At 36.5% G+C, this 22,259-nt stretch overlaps 1 protein-coding gene across 1 annotated transcript in view; it reads right to left on the bottom strand.

Moving 5' to 3' along the window:
* Nucleotides 1–8,706: 8,706 nt before the first annotated feature.
* LOC112046261 (uncharacterized) overlaps nt 8,707–22,259 on the bottom strand; it is a 65,656-nt gene continuing 52,103 nt past the window's right edge. The window contains exons 4-6 of the mRNA XM_024082856.2: nt 16,589–16,703; nt 15,479–15,635; nt 8,707–11,951 (exon numbers count right to left, since the gene is read on the bottom strand). Of these exons, the coding sequence (XP_023938624.2) occupies nt 11,822–11,951; nt 15,479–15,635; nt 16,589–16,703 (402 nt within the window). The 3' untranslated portion in view covers nt 8,707–11,821. The remainder of the gene's footprint in view (nt 11,952–15,478; nt 15,636–16,588; nt 16,704–22,259) is intronic.

Genomic DNA, 22,259 nt, shown 5'->3' on the forward strand with positions numbered 1-22,259 from the left:
TCCTTTAATAATTCCACGTTTTTTAATAAAATCACGTATTTTAGCATCTTCACTAGCTCTGTAAGGCGATCTGTCACGGGATTTCCCGCCAGTTTCAGAAGTAGGCAAACTCATTTTGGTGGCAATGAAAAACTGAAGTACTCACGATTGATACAAAAGCGTAGGCACAGGTGCTAGCTGCGACACTGTACAGCTGGATCACAACTAGATGGGTAACTCGCATTCACCGAACACTGAAATCAGTTTGAAGCGCAAGATTAACACAAAGAAAAGGCGGATTAGTTTGGGAATAGGATGGCTGACTGACCGTACCTTTGCGCTTTATTAGTAGTAGGTAGCATCCACCGTATATCTCCAGGCTTGATGTGTACTTTTATCCAGTTGATTAGTTTAGTCTTCGTAGATTTCCGTCGAAACAATACGATGTATCCAGACGATCGATGGTTCAAATCTTGATAGAATTTGGCGTAGAAGGACCAATGTTCCGGCCGTGGCTCTTGATGGTCGAAGAAATAAAAAGGCCGGAATAACGTAGACTCAGCTTTTTACTTTTGATTTGTGAATTAAAATACAATATTACAAAGTGATGTTAATTTTAGCGCATGGTTTTAGGTTAGAATGACATTGACAGATAATTTCTTTTTTTTTTTTGACATTTTTTAAAAGAAACGCAATGCACAGAGCTAAATAAAATAAAATCATAGAGTAATGCTTCGACACTAGGGTTATACTCTTTAAGGAAAACTAATGACCTAGCCAAACTTATTCATTGATAAATATCATGAAGTAGCTTACTAGTGAAGTGCGGAGTGCCAGTTGTAATATCTCGTCGATATCGGCAGTCTCACGACTACGATAACACATTTTAAAATGCAAGGATATATATAGGCGTATGTTACATAGATAGTCAAAATTACTTTGTATAACAATTAAAAAGTTTTTTTTTGTTAAATAATTTGTTACGCAGTTCGGCTCTTATAAGTGGACTAGTCAACACCATGAAGTTATGGGAAATACTTCCGTGCATTCTGTATAATAGGTATGTTTTGTGAGCAAAAGGCGTCTCTTTTTGGATATGTCACATAGGCTGTCTGATGTCACTTACATCACAATTCCCGTACACAAAGTCGAGATCCTTTATTAACACTCTGGTAGTAGGTACTCCAAGTTCTTCTAGCCCTCGCAATGAAGCATCCTGGCAATGTTGTTCCCAACATGGAGAGACAGTTATTAGTAAATACACTGTGAGAAACAATGCAAAATATAGTTTTAAAAAAACATATATTCGGCCGAACGTAGAACCTCCTCCTTTTTGGAAGTCGGTTAAAAAACCCAAAACACTCGAGAATGTAGCTATGTAGAGTAGACTAATAACTTTTATGTAAAATACTTAATAATTATTAATAATATTAGGTGCATCACGTCAGCCTTCACATATTTTTTAGAAGTAAAAGTAACACAGACAGACAAACAGAATCATAAACAGACGCTTACAACACACAAACAAACGGCATAATAAATTGCAATTTAAAAACTATAATAATTCAACTGGGTTTTGTTGCAATTACCTAGCTTTAAACAGTTTACCTACATTTTACACACTGTGCCTACATGATATTGTACGTATTACCTAATTCTGTGCAACTTCGGGGGTAACTTATTTTACGGTACGACTAACATAGTGTGCCCCATATAACAAAGTGCTATGATGTCTATTCTTAGCCCTTTGACCCTTACAATCCCTTAGATCTCTTAAACCAAACAGTTTTACGTAAATATATTTTGCTCTCTATTTAAAAGAAGATTAAAGTAACTAAATAACCTAACTAACCAACGATAAGCAAGGTTATGGAACCTCATGTTTGTTCATTTACGTCCGCGATCTCAAAACTCCTACTAGATTTGGATAGGGGTTTCGTTTTTTAAATTCATGTTTTTCAGAGAAGATTATGGTGTATTTCTTTAAAAAAAATATTCTAATTAAGTGGGATCCACTTTATTAATTTACTGCACCTATATCTTTATATTCTGTTTACTAATAAATATATCAATATTGTTTATTTCACATACTGAAAGGTTAAATATAATAGAAAATACTTGTTCATTAAATCAATATTTTTGATTTTAATTTTTAAAATTGATCCACTAATGACGGAATATCGCTGGACATACATAAAACAAGCAGCCGAACTTAGAATCTCCTTTATTTTGGAAGTCGGTTAATAAATATGACCTTAATCATAAAATAGAACCTCAGCCCACAGCTATAATTTTATTAATATTGTTTCTACTAACAACGATCAAAGACAAACCAAACCTAACCGAAACAAAACAAAGCTAAAATTAGGCAACCGTTTCTAGAAACTGTTATTACGCCTTCTAACCTCGTTTCTAATTTGCAATTTCCAAAATACAAATATTATCATCGAAAGTTGCTATGCCATTGAGTTGCTATGTACTACGTAATAGAGAAGTCAAATAAAAATCATGAAACAGAGGAGTGATGCGATTCCGCTATTTTACACTTGGCGACGAACTTGTAGCCTGTATTACATGTCTTACCAAAATTAAAATAACAATAACAATGAAGTTGCCATGGAAATGAATGATGTCAAAGCGGTAACTTTACAAAATGCAGAGGTTGGACTGGCTGATTAAAGTATTTGCTGCAGCGTTATAACATTACTTGAGTCTACCCATACTAGTCAAATATGTTGTGCTAGATCGCTAATTATGATATTGTTTTCTTGCGATGCATAAGCGTCATCAATTAAGTGCCATTTACACGTTTCGCTCAACACAGTAGGTAGTATGAAATGATTGTGAAGTGCAGCGATATCGCCGCAGTTGACCGGAACACACTAGTGATGAAGTGTTTTCTCTAGAACGTAGAATGTTACTCAACGTCGAAAACCAGCGGACGGGCGTTTTACGGCCGTTTAACGTTTCTCGCGATAAGAACAAATAAGGAGGCCCATTGTAAAAGTTTTTATATGGAATAATAAAAAAGTTGAATTATAAGGGCGTGGTTCCTGTTTTCTTTTTAGGATGTTTTTTGTATTTAATGATAAATGTGAGAAGGTAAAAAATTTAACCTATGACCTCCGGAAAGAGCGTCGAAGTTTCGACTCATTGTCAAATGCTTTCTTTTAGCCCATAGGTAAGTATAGGTAGTATAGGCATGTATGTATAGATGAGATCGAAGATTATGTAAATATTGCTTTTTCATTTCGAACTCTCTTCTACTCGATTTCTAATATTAATTTTCATATGTGTGTATGTATGTAATATAAATTTTGTACAACAACCTTTTATATCATTCAAGAGAATTTAGAAGTTAAAACCACCTCGCTACATAAATGTGAGTTGATTGAGGTGATGACACCTATTTTTAAATTCCGTTATAGAATATTTCATAGACCTATTTTTTTTTATTCTTTACAAGTTAGCCCTTGACTACAATCTCATCATCATGCAGTTTAAGATGGATGCGGGCTATCTTTTTAGGAGGAGGATGCAAATCCATACTCGGTTTCGGTTTCTACACGACATCGTACCGGAACGCTAAATCGCTTGGCGGTACATCTTTGCCGGTAGGGTGGTAACTAGCCACGGTCGAAGCCTCCCACCAGCCAGACCTGGACCAATTAAGAAAATCTCAACCTGTCCAGCCAGGGATCGGACCCAGGACCTCCGTTTTGTAATTCCACCGCGCATACCACCACGGAGGCCGTCAAAATATAATTTGATAATGATACACCATATTGTATTGTGAAGTAATTGGGAGCAAAAAATTTTTAATTTAAAATAAAGATTGTTAGTGGAACACAACCTTTATTGTACATTTTCAGAGCCGAGATATCAAACAAAAGCATTTTTATTTGCTTTTATAATTTGGTATTCTACGAGTATATTGGCAATTAATAAAGGTATATTGTGATATAACCGGGTCAGGAGCTTTAGGCCGTTGTAGCAAGGGGATTAGCCGGGAAAATGACCTTTATTTGAATTGATTCATATCAGGGAAAACTTTCATGCTAATCAAGAGGTCCCAGTGAAAAGTTTTCCTAGTGGTTTAACAGGGATGTAGATAGTAATTAGTATGTGGTTATATTTAGTGAAGAAACATTAGTAAGTAATCAAATCTCTGCAATTTTAGTTTATATATATCGGTATATTATTAGAATTAGCGTATTTTACACCAAAAAATCATAATCATAAAGCAAACCAATGTAATTTTAATAATTCTACAAACTATATTTATTCATTACTTTATTTACTTGCTTCTGCTTAATAATATGTATGCAATCAAATCGGTTCAAATAATAACCATTCAATTGTTTAAAGTTCCAATAAATACACCCTAACTATAGCTATTATTAACAAGTCAATAATTAAAAAAATAAAAAACCCGACTGCCTAACTTGCTCGCACTTTCTTGTAGTCATCCGCCTCGCGTATTTTGTATAGCGTTATATAAATAACGTTTATAAATAATAAATAAATGATAAATAATCATTTATTTCAGATTATAATAATCATTAATTTCAGATTTCAAACATTGTTAGTATATTAGTAACATTTTTAACATTTTTTATTAAATTAGTATAGTTAGTAACATTGAAATTTTATTTTAAATGATTAATCATAAACGTCCTATAGCTACTTTCACACAATGGCCTAGTATCGGGCAGTCAGGCCTAGCAGCCAATACCCTTAGGATGCCATTGCTGCTAGCGTAATCTCTGTAGGAGAGACACCGCATTTTTACGCCTTATTGCAAAAAAGTTTTAATAAAAAAAGTTTTTTTTAATATGGCCACGATACCACCATTTTGAAATTTTCCTTTTCCTTGTGTTTGATACCCATATAATAACAATAAAAACAATATACGAAAAACATTTTTTTCACCTCACCACCACCAAGAACACTTGGGTTATTAAGACAAACCTATCGATACCTTAATTACGTAAATCTGTTCAGCGGTTTGGAAGATTTGAGGTAATAAGGAATATTACATACATACATACAAGATACGCACGAAAAACATAACCCTTCTTGCAGTCGGATAAAAACAACAAAAAACACTTTTACGTAGCATTCGAATGAAAAATCCAAATCATTGATATGAATGTTAGGGTTGTTAACTTAGGGGTTTTTCTAAATCGAGTACTAATATTTTAATAATTCGAAATATTCAATACCTACACTGTTACTGGCTGGACTCATTCATTCGTCATTCATCCCTGCTTGGAGGTCGTTCATCCCTACCTGTTGGATTATTGTATGGTTGTAACTAGGTATTTACGACTGGTGAAGGAAGGAAAAAGAAGTACATACTTTCTAAACGGGCAACCAATAGTTGTATGTTAATAATTAATTTTTTTAAAAAGACGAGTCCAAGATAAGTAAGAGTGATACATATATTTTCTTTGACGTCTCCTCTTTCGCAGTCAATCGTAAAAAATAAATTACAATCGTAAAAAACTCAACCAATCCCAGTGCCTTTCCCGTTTTTGAAGTCCACTCCAGTCCTCATTACATAAAAAATAAGCTTTGAATTATTTTTGCGTTACCCAAGTTTTATGTTTGAACACTTCACATGTTTGAAAACCCTGAAAGCCCTGAATTATATATACTCTGCGTGTAATAAAAGTACTTTTTCGTTTTGTCGGTACGAAATGAACGGCGCGTTTTATACGCCTCTATCAAACGTAGTTTTATATATGGAACGTATATTAAAAACGGCTGCTTTTTGGGGTTGAGTGCCTTCACTTTTTTAACGTTTGCTTTATTTTCATATAAAACCAAGTTATTTGATATCATAGCACTAGACTTTACACACGCAGAGAATTAAGAGATTTCTGGTATGCAGGTTTCCTCACGATGTTTTCCTTCACCGTTTGAGACACGTGATATATTTTTTTTGCACAACTGAAAAGTTGGAAGTCCATGCCCTGGACCGGATTCAAACCTACTTCCTCTACAGTCAGAAGCAGACGGCTTCACGGCTCATGTCATACATTTATTTGATAGTAATTTGTATGGTAAAGCCACTTTTATGGTAATTTGAGACATCATAAGTATCACTTACAAAGAGTATAAGACACAATCCCCACCTACAAGAGACACTTCAATCTCCGTTGACAATTGACCTATTTCTTTTGTCTCTTTTTAAGTACAAGTTCACGTTATCCAACACGAATGTTGGCGTATTTTTCGTCTAAAAAACTGTGTTTATTCTTTTTATAGTACTTTAAAACAAATTAAAAAAAACTTAAGACATTTCTTAAAATCTATTTCACTAATCATTAAAAACAGACAATGAGTATTTTGCAAGCTGCAAGACTTGGCAGAGCTGCTAGAATAATTTTTGTGTTTGAACTTAAATAGAAAGTTTTGAATATCTTTTTTATATAAGTAAGTAGTAAGTAGTAGATTAGATTTATTCGGTTAAAGCCATGCCATGACTTTGGCAGCCCGGCCGGCTCATTCCGGCCCTTAGGTGGGAAGTAATTTGTATGAGTTATTCCCTACCTATGGAGGAAAGCAGCATTTTCCACCCAATACTCAGATCAAAACAACACTACTTTCCGAGTATGAGAAATAAAAAATATTTTTTCTTCAAGAAACATACTTTTATTAAGCCAATTATTTAACCATATCCATATTTATACATCATATTATCATCTTCATATACTTTTATGCTGTGGTATACCTGGGTTCCCCGGGCTTTTGTATTGGCCGGTAGGTATGCCCTTTTAATGTCTCATTAGGTGCTACTTCTGAGAATATATCTTTTAACCTAAGCCTAGTCTCGATCAGGGTTGCTTTTATTTACAGAAACACTACTCGCACTGAATTTGTGGCTTGGCTTAAAGTACAAATCAGTACAAACGTAATAAAGTTCAAGCATCCAAACAGCAATAAAATACTTAGTATTTATATACCCGGGTCCAAACATCCCCTGTCGGACCTACGTAACAAATGTACTCCATCTTGCCCAGATTTGGGGATTAACCCTTTGAGGAGAACATTTTATTCACACAGATAAGTGGTACAAAAATGCGATAACGTTTTTTGGGTTATAAATGAAATTGCCTTATTTATTCACCCTTTTTAGGGTTATCTTTATAGAGTGTAAGTTTTTTGAAAAGGATCTTTATGGTGGGTAATTTAAAGACTAGACTGGAGCACTATTTCACTGAAAAAGAATACCATTTTGTACCTATTTATCAAAATAATATCATATTTGTTTGAGAGAGGCCTATACTTTAACAATGTATTATGATTTTTGAATATTTCCAAACTTTGGTGCATATTTTACGACAAAAGGTTACGCTGTGTGGTTTCATGAGGTCCTGGGTTGGAGTCTTAGCTTTATCTTTTATCTAAAAAATTTTGACGGCCTCCGTGGCGCAGTGGTATGCGTGGTGGATTTACAAGACGGAGGTCCTGGGTTCGATCCCCGGCTGGGCAGATTGAGATTTTCTTAATTTGTCCAGGTCTGGCTGGTGGGAGGCTTCGGCCGTGGCTAGTTACCACCCTACCGCCAAAGACGTACCGCCAAGCGATTTAGCGTTCCGGTACGATGCCGTGTAGAAACCGTAAGTGGTGTGGATTTTCATCCTCCTCCTAACAAGTTAGCCCGCTTCCATCTTAGACTGCATTATCACTTACCATCAGGTGAGGTAGTCAAGGGCTAACTTGTAAAGAATAAAAAAAAAAATAATTATCATAAAAAATTATAATAAAAAAATTATCAGTCAAAATTCAGTGGTTGGTGTTACCTACGTTAAGAAAGAACGTTTTCCTTTTTGGAAATCAATTAAAAAAATAAAGGGTGATATCACACTGAATGGAACAGCTCAAGTACAAAATTACATCAAAGCAGACTTATTTTTACAGCAATGCCGTCGTTACTCACTTAAAATTTCAAATCAAACGGCAAAAGCCTTTTAGGCTTTGAAAGAACCTACTCTAAATTGCAAAAGTATGCAAAACAGAGGTCATCGACTGAAAATAAAGGAAAATCATTAACTTGCACGGTTATAGAGCATACTGACACACGACCGGTTTTTATTTCTATATAAACTGTCTTTATTTATGTACATAATACATATAAGAGGTCTAACTGTAAGATTTGAATAATGCTCCTAGCCTTGAATGTGTTAGTAAGTTTTAGTGTGTCACTCTTTCAAAAAATATGTACCTATTAAATATTAAGAGATACCTAATATGTTATAAAATTAAGTGTATAAGCCGATCTCAAATTTTATTAGAATTATAGTGATATCAATTACCCCATTCAAAATTCACCCTTGTATTCACTAAAAAGCTAAAAGGGACGTAATGAAATTGTAAAAAGTTAATAATAAAATATTATTTTTTGTCTCATTAGAACCTTCTACAAAGTATTACAAAACATATAAAAGTGAACGAAATCGGTTAAGTCGCTCTCAAGTTAGGCAGTGACTTCAAGAAATAGATATTTAATTATATTAAAAAAATATATAACAGCACAATTTTGTCAGCGCATGCTTTCAAATATTCCTTGACCAAGTGGTCCGTTACTTTGATGGACAGGCCGATTCAGGTTAAAGGAATACAACTCTGAACCATATTGCTTGTTGGTTTGATACATACCTACATAATTCTTTTGTTATCAAAGGTACTGTTTATTTAGGATTCAAATATAAATAAACGTTGTATCTATTTGAACAAAATGTTTTATTACAAAAATACAAGTTCAATATTTAAAAAGAAAACAGAAAATATGTATGAAAAGTAATATAAAGCAGGCGAGTGACTTGTTATTCTTTAATTCCCAGCTAGATACGAGTTATTCGGTAGCAGTGAAGTACTTGGTTTCCTATGATGGTAAGTGACGCTGTTAAAATTGGACACTTAGTAATTTCAGAGATATTCTTGTGTTTTAATACTTCATCACCGTGACTACAGAAATTTTGCTTACATAATATTGTTAGTAAAATTGAGTAACTATATACGTATATGTAAGACAATCAGAGACAAAAAAATAAAATGAAATTATCTTACAGCAGATATGGATTACCCAAATATTTATATGGATTTCTCAAATTTGGACCACAGCCACATCAGAACAGAATGAATTGAGAAATTGTAAGTTTATTTTTTGTTGTTCGTCGCTACACTCATGATAGAGTAGTGGCACAGAAAACATATGGTAGTGGTCGTCACTTCAGGGGTGGTGGCAAGTTGTGCACCGTCGCTATTCCTCTCGTACTGAAGATCTCTGAGTAAGTACATTCGTGGAGCGAACCATTGAAAGCGGGTTTGATTTGGTATAAGTTTTTTAGCTGAGAATTATTAACATTATTGTAATTAGGTCACATATACACAGAAAACATTTACTTTTATTCTAAAAGGTAACATTGAAAGTAGGTTTATAAGTACAACATTACGTAAATACAAATACATTATTTTTTTAATATAAGGGACGGTTCTCACTTGCCGGATGTACAAGGTATGACTGGTAAAAGGTAGGGTTTTAGTGGGAGAATATTCTGTGTTAAGGTATTTTCGTTTTTATATCATATACTATTGTACCATAACTATATTAAGTAATTTAAATATGTTAAATTACTTATTAACTTGTTTAGAAAATATATAGTATACCCAGTATATAGACACTAAAAATAAAAGGATTAAGACTTTATTAATTGATTTAGTTACAAAACTTCTACTTTATTTTAGCAACAATTCAAAGTTAGACACAACTCAACGAGTCTAGTATCAGTCAAGTGTCAATATTCAAGACAAGTCTTTAGCTTAAATTAAAATACATTTTCTTTTGGTGTAGGTAAAAGGATCCGGCAAGTGGGAACATGCCTTTAAATCTAATAAAAAATAAATACTTACAATTATTATTAATTAAATACATAATACTATTTACAATATTTTACTATTCCTTACGTATTTGTACGTATTTCATAATTTATATAAGAATATTTGAAATGAAATTGATGTAAGTATAAGTATTAATATTAAATATTAAGTATAAATATATTTCTTTCTACTAAACTATGTACAATAAGTTACTCAACTCAAACATTCGACTGTATACACTTACTAAGTATTACATAGTAATGTGCTGAAATTACTTAACTAAGACCATTAAAACACATTATACGTGCACAAAGTTTCTTAATGTTCACTTAATTATTAATCTCAGTTGATATGGATAAAGTTTCATCTCCTCAGTAACGCACGAAGGCGTTTACCACAATAAAATAACACATGAGTTACAGGATACTTACGACAGTATAAAGTCGGATCTACATTAGGCCTTCAAGTAGCCTAAATACAATGAGAGTCTTAAAAAAGAGCTAAAAGACTCGAGTCTTTTGGAACACTAATTCATATAGCTTAAAATGCGAATAACTGAAATCTGGTATTCCGATTGTTAAATCAATAGGAAAGGTATTTAATGGTTTGCATTGGGCAGACAGCTCGCGGACTGCGGATAATTAACGCTGTCTGTGTAAACATGTCCTTATTCATACGTAAATAGTTGCGGTCACGGTTGGCTGTCCGGATAATCAGAACAACTGAGGTCCGGATAGTCAAGTTTAATGGTAATGTTTAAAAGGATAATTGGCTGACTGATTTATCAGCCCAAACTACTGATGCTAGCAGACAACACAGATAAAGATTTGTCAGTAAGGTTTAGACATTAATTTTTTTGGAAATAAACCTAAAAGAAAGTAAAATTAAAGGGGAGAATGAAAAAAGAGATGTGTATGGAAGTTTGTTCTTTTAAATCGATGTGAAGGGCCAGCCAATTTTTTTTTCAATTAAAAACTGTTAAATTTTCAAAAAAGCGGCAAATATGCGACCACCAGGATAATCTCGTGAATAGAAATAGACAAATTTCAACCAATGGCGGTAGAACCGGAAATACCGCTATCTTTCATTGCGTTGTGACAAAAGAGATGGAACAGCTTTGTCGCATTTAGACTATATTTTGTCTATTTCTCTTCACTCTGATCGCATGTTAGCACCACTAAACCAATTTAGAAATTATAAACTTTTTATATGGATCCGTGCAATAAGTCATAACCAGGATATCCAAGTTATAAGGTAACTCATGCATGACCAGTCGTATAAGAGTTTTGCAGTGCAGTTATGGAGGTTATACTCGTATATATGAATGGGCGACGGGAGCGGAGGAGCGCGCTTCGTTGACTCCATGACACGATATGTAGCAATATGTAGAAAAAGTTCTAGATAAAAAAGTCACATATGCCGACAACACGTCCAATTCTCGCGTTTTGTGTCAAGCGGAGCGGCGGCGGGAGCGGACGCGGGTGCCGAGGAGCGCGCTTCGCTGACGCGATGACACGTTAGTAGCAATATGTAGAAATAGTTCCAGATAAAAAGAGTCACATGAGCCAGACACGTCAAATACTCGCGTTTTGTGTCAGGCAGAGCGGCGGCGTGAGCGGAGCCAGGGCTTCGCTTAGGTGATGATAGAAAGAACTGATTCCAGATTATAGATGTCTACATATAAGGTATAGGTAGCATGTCCAGTCTTTCACACTCTGTTACTGAAGGAGCGGCGATGACGGCGGAGATGACTAGGTCGCGGAGCACTTCACTAACGCGGTGACACTATATACTCATAGCAGTAGTTCCAGATAACAAAAGTCTACATAAGCCAGGCAACACGTCCAACTTTCTCGCGCTCTGTGTCAGGCGGAGCGGCGGCGGGAGCGGACGCGGGCGGGGCGGCGGGGCCTTCGCTGACGCGGCGGCGCGCGAGCGGGCCCGAAGGCTCGCGTCATGCGCTGCAGTCGATGCGAGCGCACACCACCGCACTGAGGAGCGTAGCGGCGGCGAGAGCGATTTGCACAAACGCTATAACGACCAGGTCACGTGACGACGGCTTCGCTTCCTCGTCGGGTCCGTCCCTGTGATCAGAGTAAATAATTATAGTATTACAGCATACGGCCATATGAATACGATTATGTGAGAAATACGCTTACGCCTACGTTCTAAGTTATAGCCCTATTTGTATAAACTGCTTCATCACTTTACACACCACAACTAGATCATTTTAAAGGGCATGTCCCAAAATGGGCCTTTATTATTTATAATTTATAAGCAGGTCGATAGTATTTTTTTTTGGGTTTTAAGCCCTATATTTTATGTTCTTTTAAGATAAAAATAATTTGTTCTACTATGTTGACACTCGGAATAAAGGCCCAGCCTCCATACAAAATTGGGACATGTCCTTTGTCGTTGAATAAAAAAAATTGTAATTTGGAAATAAAAATCAATATCAAAAAGTAAGTTACCTACTTGGCAGATTTGGAAAACTATGAGTCAGAGCGGTAATTTCGCCTTCAGTCCCTAATGTAGTATATAATTATAATAGAATTTAATAGATATAGAATATTAATAAAATGAAACACTCTTTTCTGTACCCTAGACACACTATATAATAAATTAAAAACGGTATACATACAACAGGTGGCTTAACCGCTAAAAAAGGTATTGATCTCACAGATGGAACACTGAATCAAATAATTACAAAGCAAGCCGAATCAACGTCCAACAATGTCCAACAGTGTCGTGTTCTAGACTGCTCTAATTTTCAAATACTTCCATGTTTTAGGCATCACCCATAGTATTAATTCTATTAAAGTTCAAGGTAAATTTATTTCAATAGCATTCACTATTTTGCGAGGTACTAAAAACTTTATATATGCTAAATACGAAAGCTTTGCCAAAGCGGACCTCTCAACTTCAGCACCTCTACCAATGCTGTGTCTGCCCACGCTTCGAGTAGTTTGAACCCAATGATTATTTTATACTATAGATATGTTACGTGCCTACAAAAATACCGCAAAAAGTGATCCGAATTTAGCGACTATACTGAACGCACACATGCAGAATTTTGTGTTTACTTACATTTTATATTTATGTATATAGTTTTTACACTTCCTACAACAACTTACTACAATATTTAAGTATTAGCTGACACCACGCGGTTTCACCCACGTGGTTTCCGTTCCCGTAAGAATACAGGAATAATACATAGCCCTCTTCCTCGATAAATGGGGCTATCTAACACTGAAATAATTTTTCAAATCGGACTGCGTTCAGACTTGCGTGTGTGGAATGGCGACCCCGCACTAGTAAGCGCAATGTTGGTCGACCCCCCACCAGGTGGACTTACGACATCAAGCGAGTCGCAGGGATTCACTGGATGCAGGTGGCTCAGTATCGTGATGTTTGGAAGTCCCTACAAATGTCCTGTAGTGGACGTCCATCGGCTGATATGATGATTACGAGCGACTAAATGAAATTAAGATAATTATGCACATTTGTCCGCTTCAGTTTTGATGCGCTAGTCTAGTATATCTCTAGTATAAAATATCCTTGTTTGAACCTCATTGCGAAAACCAACTCGTGCATGTGTTCCAAACTTGTTGTGCCGAAATGAAGTTACCCACTCTACACAAATATGACACTGACATATACCTGGCTCTGTGCGAAATTTAAATAAGAATGTGAAAATTGTATGAGAAGTTTTCGCATACGAATTTTTGGCGCTTGCTTTCAGGATCAGTTGCCTTGCTTTCAGGAGCACTGAGGAAGCTTGTTATAACTATATGACTCCCTTTATTTCAAATTAAAAACTATAAATAAGAAATAAGAAATGTTCATTTGAAATACTCATTAAACAATTACAATCATGTCCTGGCCCTTAAACTTGGTAAGTCCGTGTCTTCCCTAGGTACTTAAATATAGGTACAATGACATAAATAACAATGACTTAACATAAAATGTGCAAATCGAATGGCGTCTAAGAAAATGTATCTACTAGAAACCCAAACTAGAAACAATGTCTTAAATTATATTTAGTGAGTTAAAAATATATTATGAGTAGGTTGTCTGTATATCCTGGCCACGTAGTAACAATTTTTAAAAATTTATTAATGGATAGGAGTAGAAATGGCGAAAAGAATAACAGAAATGAATTTATGAAATGGAAGAATCGGCAAACGAAACTGAAATTATCTCATTTGTATATAGAACTAGTGGACCCGGTCAAGCTTCGCTTTGACTTATGTGCACTTCTTCCCTATCCCTACTCTACACTACTCTAGCCCTACCATACCCTACCCCTTGACTCTTAAACGTTTGTATGGGAAATAGAAAAGGGTTGTTTTTATGGTTTTCCCGGCAATTATTCTAATTTTTCTCACCTTATAAACCTTCCCTATACCTCCACGAACATTTGAAGACCAAGATAAGATAAATCCGTTCAGCCGTTCTCGAGTTTTAGCGAGACTAACGAACAGCAATTCATTTTTATATATATAGATGATTGGCGTTAATTTACAGAGTTAATTAATAGGAATAATTTAATTCGAAAAATCCCCCAATTGGCAATACCACCCAGACTGACGATACTCTTAATCCAAAACAACCTCAGATATTCAATGTTCATAGATTAATTTTATTTTTTTCTTTAAAGAAGAATATCTGCCATCTTTTCAATGTTACCTATATGTCGGTTTCAATAAAATAAATTTAGTTTATAGTGGGGAAAACGATAGTGCGGATGATCTCATGACGTTAATTCCGGCTCTTTATTTACCTTTGAACCATTGAGGCTTTAGGTACATTGTAGAGTTCAAACAATTATTTCCTTTTGTAAATTACCTAATATTCCAGACAATATTATTATACGCAAAAGGTAATTTGTTATATGTAAAATATACTACTTAACATATTACATGTTTACGTCTCTCCGGTGAGCCACAACACTTTAATACCGAGCTCGGAGTTAATTATTTTAAGGTTAACGCCTTCGTGCCTACATAAACATTAATGCTTAACTAATTATCTAGCGGCACGGTGGTACCATAACACAGGAACCGACAATTTTTTAAAGTGTTTTTACAGTTGCTGTAAAAAGTAATTAAATTAGAAGTAAAATTTTTTCCAGCAGGCCGAAGATGCGTCAATGACGCCTTACGAGTCTTTCTTTACTTTTGTTGTGATGGGATGGAAGAGAGATATTTTCGTTATTGGTCGAAAAATAAGTAGACGCAGATTGTCTTGTATCGCACATTATAGTTCTAGTAGACCAAAAGGGGCAAAAATTTAACTGTCATTATTATCTTATTTTTACAGCTCACTACAGGCCAAGCCTTCTATCCTAAATAAAACGGGATATGGAGCTTAGATTACCTCTTATGCGAATTGGCGTGCGGTGGGAATAAATATAGTAATGCATAAATACTTGTCAATAGATATGACCTCTGCCTTCGATTCAGAGGGTGCAGATTCAAATCCGGTACAGGGCATGCACCTCCAACATTTTAGTTATGTGCATTTTAAGAGGAGACTCGTGCTCAACTATGAGCCGTTTATCGTTGTTAATGATGATGATAAATAATGATAAAAAAATGTCAAATTGTACCCATGATTGAACCCGGGCGGGTCCAGTATAGTCCGCGAGCACTGCACCATCAGCGCGACCAGCAGACAGCCCGACGCCGCCCACAGCACGGCCGCCGCCACGCCAGCGCTGGCTCCGTTGGACACCCCCCAGCCGCGCGACGTGTGGATTGACACCGCTAAGAAAATTGTATACTATTTAACACGTACGAGTATAGTATTAACACGTAATGAAGTCGAAATTCGGCTGTAATTCATAAAAGGTTTGAAGTCACTCATCGAGCAATGGAGCGATCTATGCTTGGAATTTCTCTGCGTGATCAAATCAGAAATGAGAAACCAAAGTCACTGACATAGCTCAGCAAGTCGCGAAGCTGAAGTGGCAATGGGCAGGGCAGTTTGAAGAGAGATGGATGTTGGAGTCCTAAGGTGCTGGAATGTCGACCCCGCACCGGAAAGCGCAGTGTTGGCCGATCATCCACTAGGTGGACTGAGGACATCAAGCGGGTTGCAGGGAGCTGCTGAATGCTGGCGACTCGAGACCGTTATGTTTGGAAGTCCATGCAAGAGCCATATGTCCAGCACTGGACGTCCATCATCAGAACCAAAACCCACCCCCACATTTATACAGGCGCCATTTTTGAAAATTTATATGAACTATGTCACTACCACAATCCTGACGAACACAATGACAAATTATGTGTCGAAAACCGTCCAGCCGTTTCGGCCAAAGAAATGGACACTTACATACACACATGTATGCTTGAAAAACATTACCCTCCTTCTGACGCAGTCGGGTAAAATTTTTAGACGCACGTAATGAAGTCGAAATTCGACTGTAATTCATTAAATTTTTAATGTTATTACGTTTGTTCTAAGTGGTGTGTCCTGTAGTGGTGCCTTCCTTATTTTACAAAAGCTGAATGTATGTCAGCTTGTACTCATAACATTGGTAAGTTACTTGTAAATAGGGTACTATGGAGTTTGGACCTTTTGGATCTTTCCAGGGTCCAAATATAAGGCGTATTACAATATGCTAGAAATAAAATGTTTCCAACAAACTAAAGATTACCAACAGTCGACCAAAAATCACATTTATCAATATTTTAGGTAGGTTTATGAAGCAATTTACCAGCGGCTACTATGCTGAGACTCCCAGCGGGTATGCCGAGCCCCATGTTGAACTTCTGCCTCTCTTCTATAAAGGCGACACTTCCCATGACCAAAGTTGAGATGCCGCATACTATCTGTAATAAATAGCATGGTTGAGTCATACTATTATACTATGTTTTTTATACAAGTTAACCCTTTACTGCGATCTCACATGATTTTAAGTGAAGATGCAGTCTCATCCCCCTGGTGACGCCGTAGTGGTTTCGCAGGGAGCTAACGGCACCTACTCAGACAGAAAAAAGCAGTCTCAGATGAAAGTGGGATACATTGGAACGGGTACTAATTTATTCTACCTCTACGCAACATCGTCTTGGATGGTAGGGTTTTTTTTTATTCTTTACAAGTTAGCCCTTGACTACAATCTCACCTGATGGTAAGTGATAATGTAGTCTTAGATGGAAGCGGGCTAACTTGTTAGGAGGAGGATGAAAATCCACACCCCTTTCGGTTTCTACACGACATCGTACCGGAGCGCTAAATCGTTTGGCGGTAATTAGCCACGACCAAAGCCTCCCACCAGCCAGACCTGGACCAATTAAGAAAATCTCAATCTGCCCAGCTGGGGATCGAACCCAGGACCTCCGTTTTGTAAATCCACCGCGCATACCACTGCGCCACGTAGGCCGTAAAAAGTAGCCACGACCGAAGCCACCAGACCAGTCCTGAGCCAATTTAGATAACTTCTAAAATAACCCAGGATCCCCGAGTGCGTCTGACCACTGAGTAATTCTTGAAAAAGGTTATAAATTTGTTAAGGTTTTGTATAAATTTCTGTCGAAAAAGGTCAAGCCGTCTGGGAGCTTTCATCGAACGCTGCCTAATCCCTTAAGTATATTATATCAAAAAAGTCATATTTCTTTATAAAGATTCTATAAATAATAGTTATAAGTATCAAGACGTGTGTTAGTTTGAAGTCTTCAATGTGTTGCGTTAACAAATAAAATATTTTCCATTCTATTCTCATAAAAAGTCTGCGACGGTACATATTTATAAACGTGTATTCGTTCATTCATAATAGGTATGTCTATTTTTTGAGGATAGTTTACTAAATAAATTCTAACTTCTAGTACATGTGTAAGCTTTAAGTACTTGAAAAGTTTACGCCGATTATCTCGCGGATAAAGTCGCGAGCCTCTGTTCGGTTTGCTTTGGTCCAGGGGTTAGTTTACATCTAAGGCTTCCGATCAAGTGGTCCTGGGTTCAGTCTTAGATTAACTTAAAATAATGAGCTTTTTTTCCAAGAAATTCTCAGTAGCATCCCGGAGTTGGAAGGTTGATGCAGCTGCCTTGGAGTCGTTAAGGCATGAAGCCCGGTCACGGTCATTTACATGCAAGTGGTCGTTCCAAATTCAAACATTATCATTCGCCCACCTATATTAATTATGTCAGCATGGTAAGTCTAAGCTCCAAATATCTTATAAAAGGATGGAGCTTAGTGTAGTAATAGCAAAAAGGTGCTAATGATGATAATTAAATTAGACCACGTAAATAGCTCCATGGCTAAAGAATCGGTCAGCCAGTGTTGTCGTGAAAGAACTGCAGCCCGAATTTCGGCCGCTTTACAAGCGGTCGTGGTCGTTGTCGCATATCCAGTATCCTCTGCGACCAGCAGGGTTATTAAGTATCTCGGTGTACCATCCAAATAACGAGTCACTACATCGTTTTTCATCATATTTTCGATTATACATTAATCTAACATCGCATTTTCAAGGAAATTACATAAGTATCTTCATTTTACAGTGTGGCAAAGTTCACTTCAAGTAGCAGTAGCAATTAGTGAAATTATTTCAACGAAAAACCGTTATTTACGTATTTTCGTTGAAATAATCATCTTAGATGACCGTAAAACAAAAAAATCACTGTTATTTGGTGTAAAATGACGTAGTCAAGATAATTTCGTTGAAATAACTATGTTAGATAATCACAATTATGATGAAAATACGATGAAAAATGATGTAGTGACTCATTAATTGAATGGTACACCGAAATACATAATAGGCCCGCACCAGTGGGGGATTTACCAGTAGGCTAAGTAGGCGGCAGATTTTAGGGGCGGCAAAATTGGCCTAAAACATTTTTGTATTTCAGAAATAAAGTGAAAATTCTACGTAAGTACCTACTGAAATAATATTAAATTACCAAGTTATTGAAAATATGAAATAAATATGATTGCGAACTACGGTATCGAATTATAGAGACAGAAGGGGCAGCAAAAATTCAATAGCCTACTGGCGGCATATTTGTAAATCCGCCACTGGCCCGCACGGCCATCGTGTTCGTGGTCGGTTAGTGCTTGACGTGCCTATTAGCAGTTATAAAGTAGATATGTATACCAGCTTACCTGACGCATGGATCAGTTTACCAAACAAGATATTAAAAAGAAATTGCTGTCCAGGGGCACATTTAATATAGCAGTATCATATTACGACATGAACTTTATAGTTTCGTCTACTATTTGATGTGTATGAAATATGTACGACATCAAATATGTGAAAGCACCCTATTTATTCTTCTATCGCAGTCAAACATAGAAAATGAAATATAAAGCCACGTGTTCACTGGCGTATAAATATTTTTGTAATAATGACCAGCACACGTCCGCGATTTCGTTCCCCGTACACAAATTATATCTAATGTATGTGTTATTTACATTAATACGAGTATTAAGTATTATAAAATCCCGAATCCCGTCCGGGGTATGCACCTCCAACTTTTCAGTTGTGTGCATTTTAAGAAATTAAATATCACGTGTCTCAATCGATGATGGAAAACATCGTGAGGAAACCTGCATACCAGAGAATTATCTTGATTCTCTGCGTGTGTGAAGTCTGCCAATCCGCATTGGGCCAGCGTGGTGGACTATTGGCCTAACCCCTCTCATTTTGAGAGGAGACTCGAGCTCAGAAGTGAGCCGAATATGGGTTGATGACGACGAATATAAGAACTGATATTCCCAATCACTAATCACTTAGCTTCACGTCAATCCTGCAAAAAAACACCGTTAAAAAATCTCTAGCGAAGGATTGCCATGAATCAAAGAAGCAGGAAGCACACTCATAGTCCGATGAGACGGCAGACAGACACGACCAGTGTGAGATCAAGCGCAGAACCGACGGCTTTACGGCTGTACTAGCTTCCAAACTCTAGGCTGCTATTAAGACATTGACCCTCTGATGTATATGTAGCTTTACTTTGTTCGTGGGTAGACTGTGAAAATAAAGTTACTTTATGTCGTTCAAATACTAAACTTCATACATCTTATATCACAAGCAAGTAGGGAATATGTTATACAATTTGCAATAAACTCTGTAAACTTTGAAATTTTGTTCCCTTTTGTGGCTTTAAATGGTGTTCAGCATTATTTGAACCAAACATTTAATGTTATGAAGTTCTAAGCTTGTCTTTCTTTAGGGACATTTTTAACAGTTTAGTTAGACCGGGGTTGGGAATTTGGAAAACATCCCCGTGTCTCGGAGAGTTCGATAAACAGTAAGTCACAAATACTATCATTAACATTTGATGATGATCGTAATGAATTTAACACTATCATCCTGAGTCCGTCAATTCGCATTGAAGCAGCGAGGTGGGTTCAAACTCCATATCCCCTCTACTATGAGGAGGGAGGCCTGGTTAAAATAGACTGATAATGATGAATGTTCACAGGAAATGTAACTACGAGGGTGACACCGCGAGGCGCCTGCTAGTGTACAATCATATTATTATTATTTATTGTATATATATTATTCTACAAAATACATACCGAAATTAAGCCTAAAAATAATGCAACACACACCATGTGGAATGTTGAGTCAACTATTATTGTTCCGATAGTTGTTTCAGTCAATGGTCTTATAGCGAAAAGCTTCGACCAACACCTTAAGAAGCTTTCGCTTAACTGTTGGATCAAGAGTCGGATACAAAAGGCAGTGATTCTTGAGACGGCGCGTATTGTGAGGAGGTTCCTCGCTCTGAAGCCCTGACCACCGGTTGCTTGGGCACTCAAATGTCCTGCAGCGGGAGGGTGAATTTTTTTTTTTTTCATAATTTTTTAAAAATGTTTTGTATTTTATACTTATATTGTTAAAAATTAAAAAAAAAAAGTAATAAATAAATGAGAGATTATGCAACACAAACCGCAGTTGGTTTACCTGTGCACAGGCATAAACAATATTAAAAAAAAATAATTAAAAAGAAAGAAAAACACCATTAGCGGGTAGTAAAACATAATTATTGTGTGACTGTACCGCTGTTACTTCTACGCAACGCTACAGAGGCTGACCAAAAAAAAAAATCAAAAATTCATTTTTTTCAAGTAGGCTCAGTATACAAGCACTTTTGATACGTCAGTTGACTATTTGTAAAGATTCTACCACCGGTTCGGAAGGCAGATTTTGCTGAGAAGACAACAATACAATTGATGACAATATTATAATTTCTTATAGTTTTACTTCCTGTGTGAAGGTGGAAGTTGATCCAACGGCCTCCAAGCAACTTTATCATTAAGGAACTCATCGATGGTGTAGTGACCTCGACTAAGCAAATGTCCCAAAAAGTGTTCCTTCAATTTCCGCCTATGCACTTTCGTATCTTTTAAAAGATTTTTGACCGTATCCGGAAGATCGTTAAAAACAATTGGAAGAATAAATTCCAATGCGAAGGCTGGAATTTACTTACCATATCCATTTTAGAAGTTAGGTACTCACATTTTAAAGTTTTTGGAACTTCTTAACTGTTTATTGTATTTACGAGTAACTTTCTTATAATGAGGAAAAATTTGTAATTTTGAATGTAACAAAGTCAAAACTATTGGACAGATTTGCCGTATTCCCACAAGAATGGGAACTATAGTATGGGTAAAGCAGCGGGCTTCTGCTATAGTAACTAACATAAGTAATATTGATAGGTATTTTCTTTTTCTTTTCTTTACAAGTTAGCCCTTGACTACAATCTCACCTGATGGCAGTCTAAGATGGAAGCGGGCTAACTTGTTAGGAGAAGGATGAAAATCCACGCTCCTTTCGGTATCTATACGACATCGTACCGGGACGGTAAATCGCTTGGCGGTACATCTTTGTCGGTAGGGTGGTAACTAGCCACGGCCGAAGCCTCCCACCAGCCAGACCTGGATCAATTAAGAAAACCTCAATCGGCCCAGCCGGGGATCGAACCCAGGACCTTCGTCTTGTAAATGCACCGCGCATACCACTGCGCCACGGAGGCCGTCAAAAAAAGGTAGGAGGATAGGTAGTGTGTGAACACATAATAATATATCAATGGACTAAACCAAATTAAAATATTAAACATTAAACGGAGTTTAATTTAATTAAAACTTGTGGAAAAATCTCCACGTTAGCCTCGTCAGACTTGTTGCACTTAGTTTTGTATGCAAGCTTTGAACGTGCAACTTTTAACTGTTTACTCGTAAAGCTTTTCTAATCTAAACTTAAAGTTTCAAACTCCGTAGCAAAGGTAGTGTCGGATAAACACCAAACCGTAGTTTTGAACTGGACTTTGTAAACAAATTATGTTAAGGTTATTTTATTTTCAGAAGACTTTTGGCTTTTGCAAATTGCAAAAAAGCGCTTGGGTATAAACTAATGGAGTTAAATCACAGAGGGATCTGAAACAGT

Source organism: Bicyclus anynana, chromosome 12 (assembly GCF_947172395.1).
Source record: "Bicyclus anynana chromosome 12, ilBicAnyn1.1, whole genome shotgun sequence".
NCBI lineage: Eukaryota > Metazoa > Arthropoda > Insecta > Lepidoptera > Nymphalidae > Bicyclus > Bicyclus anynana.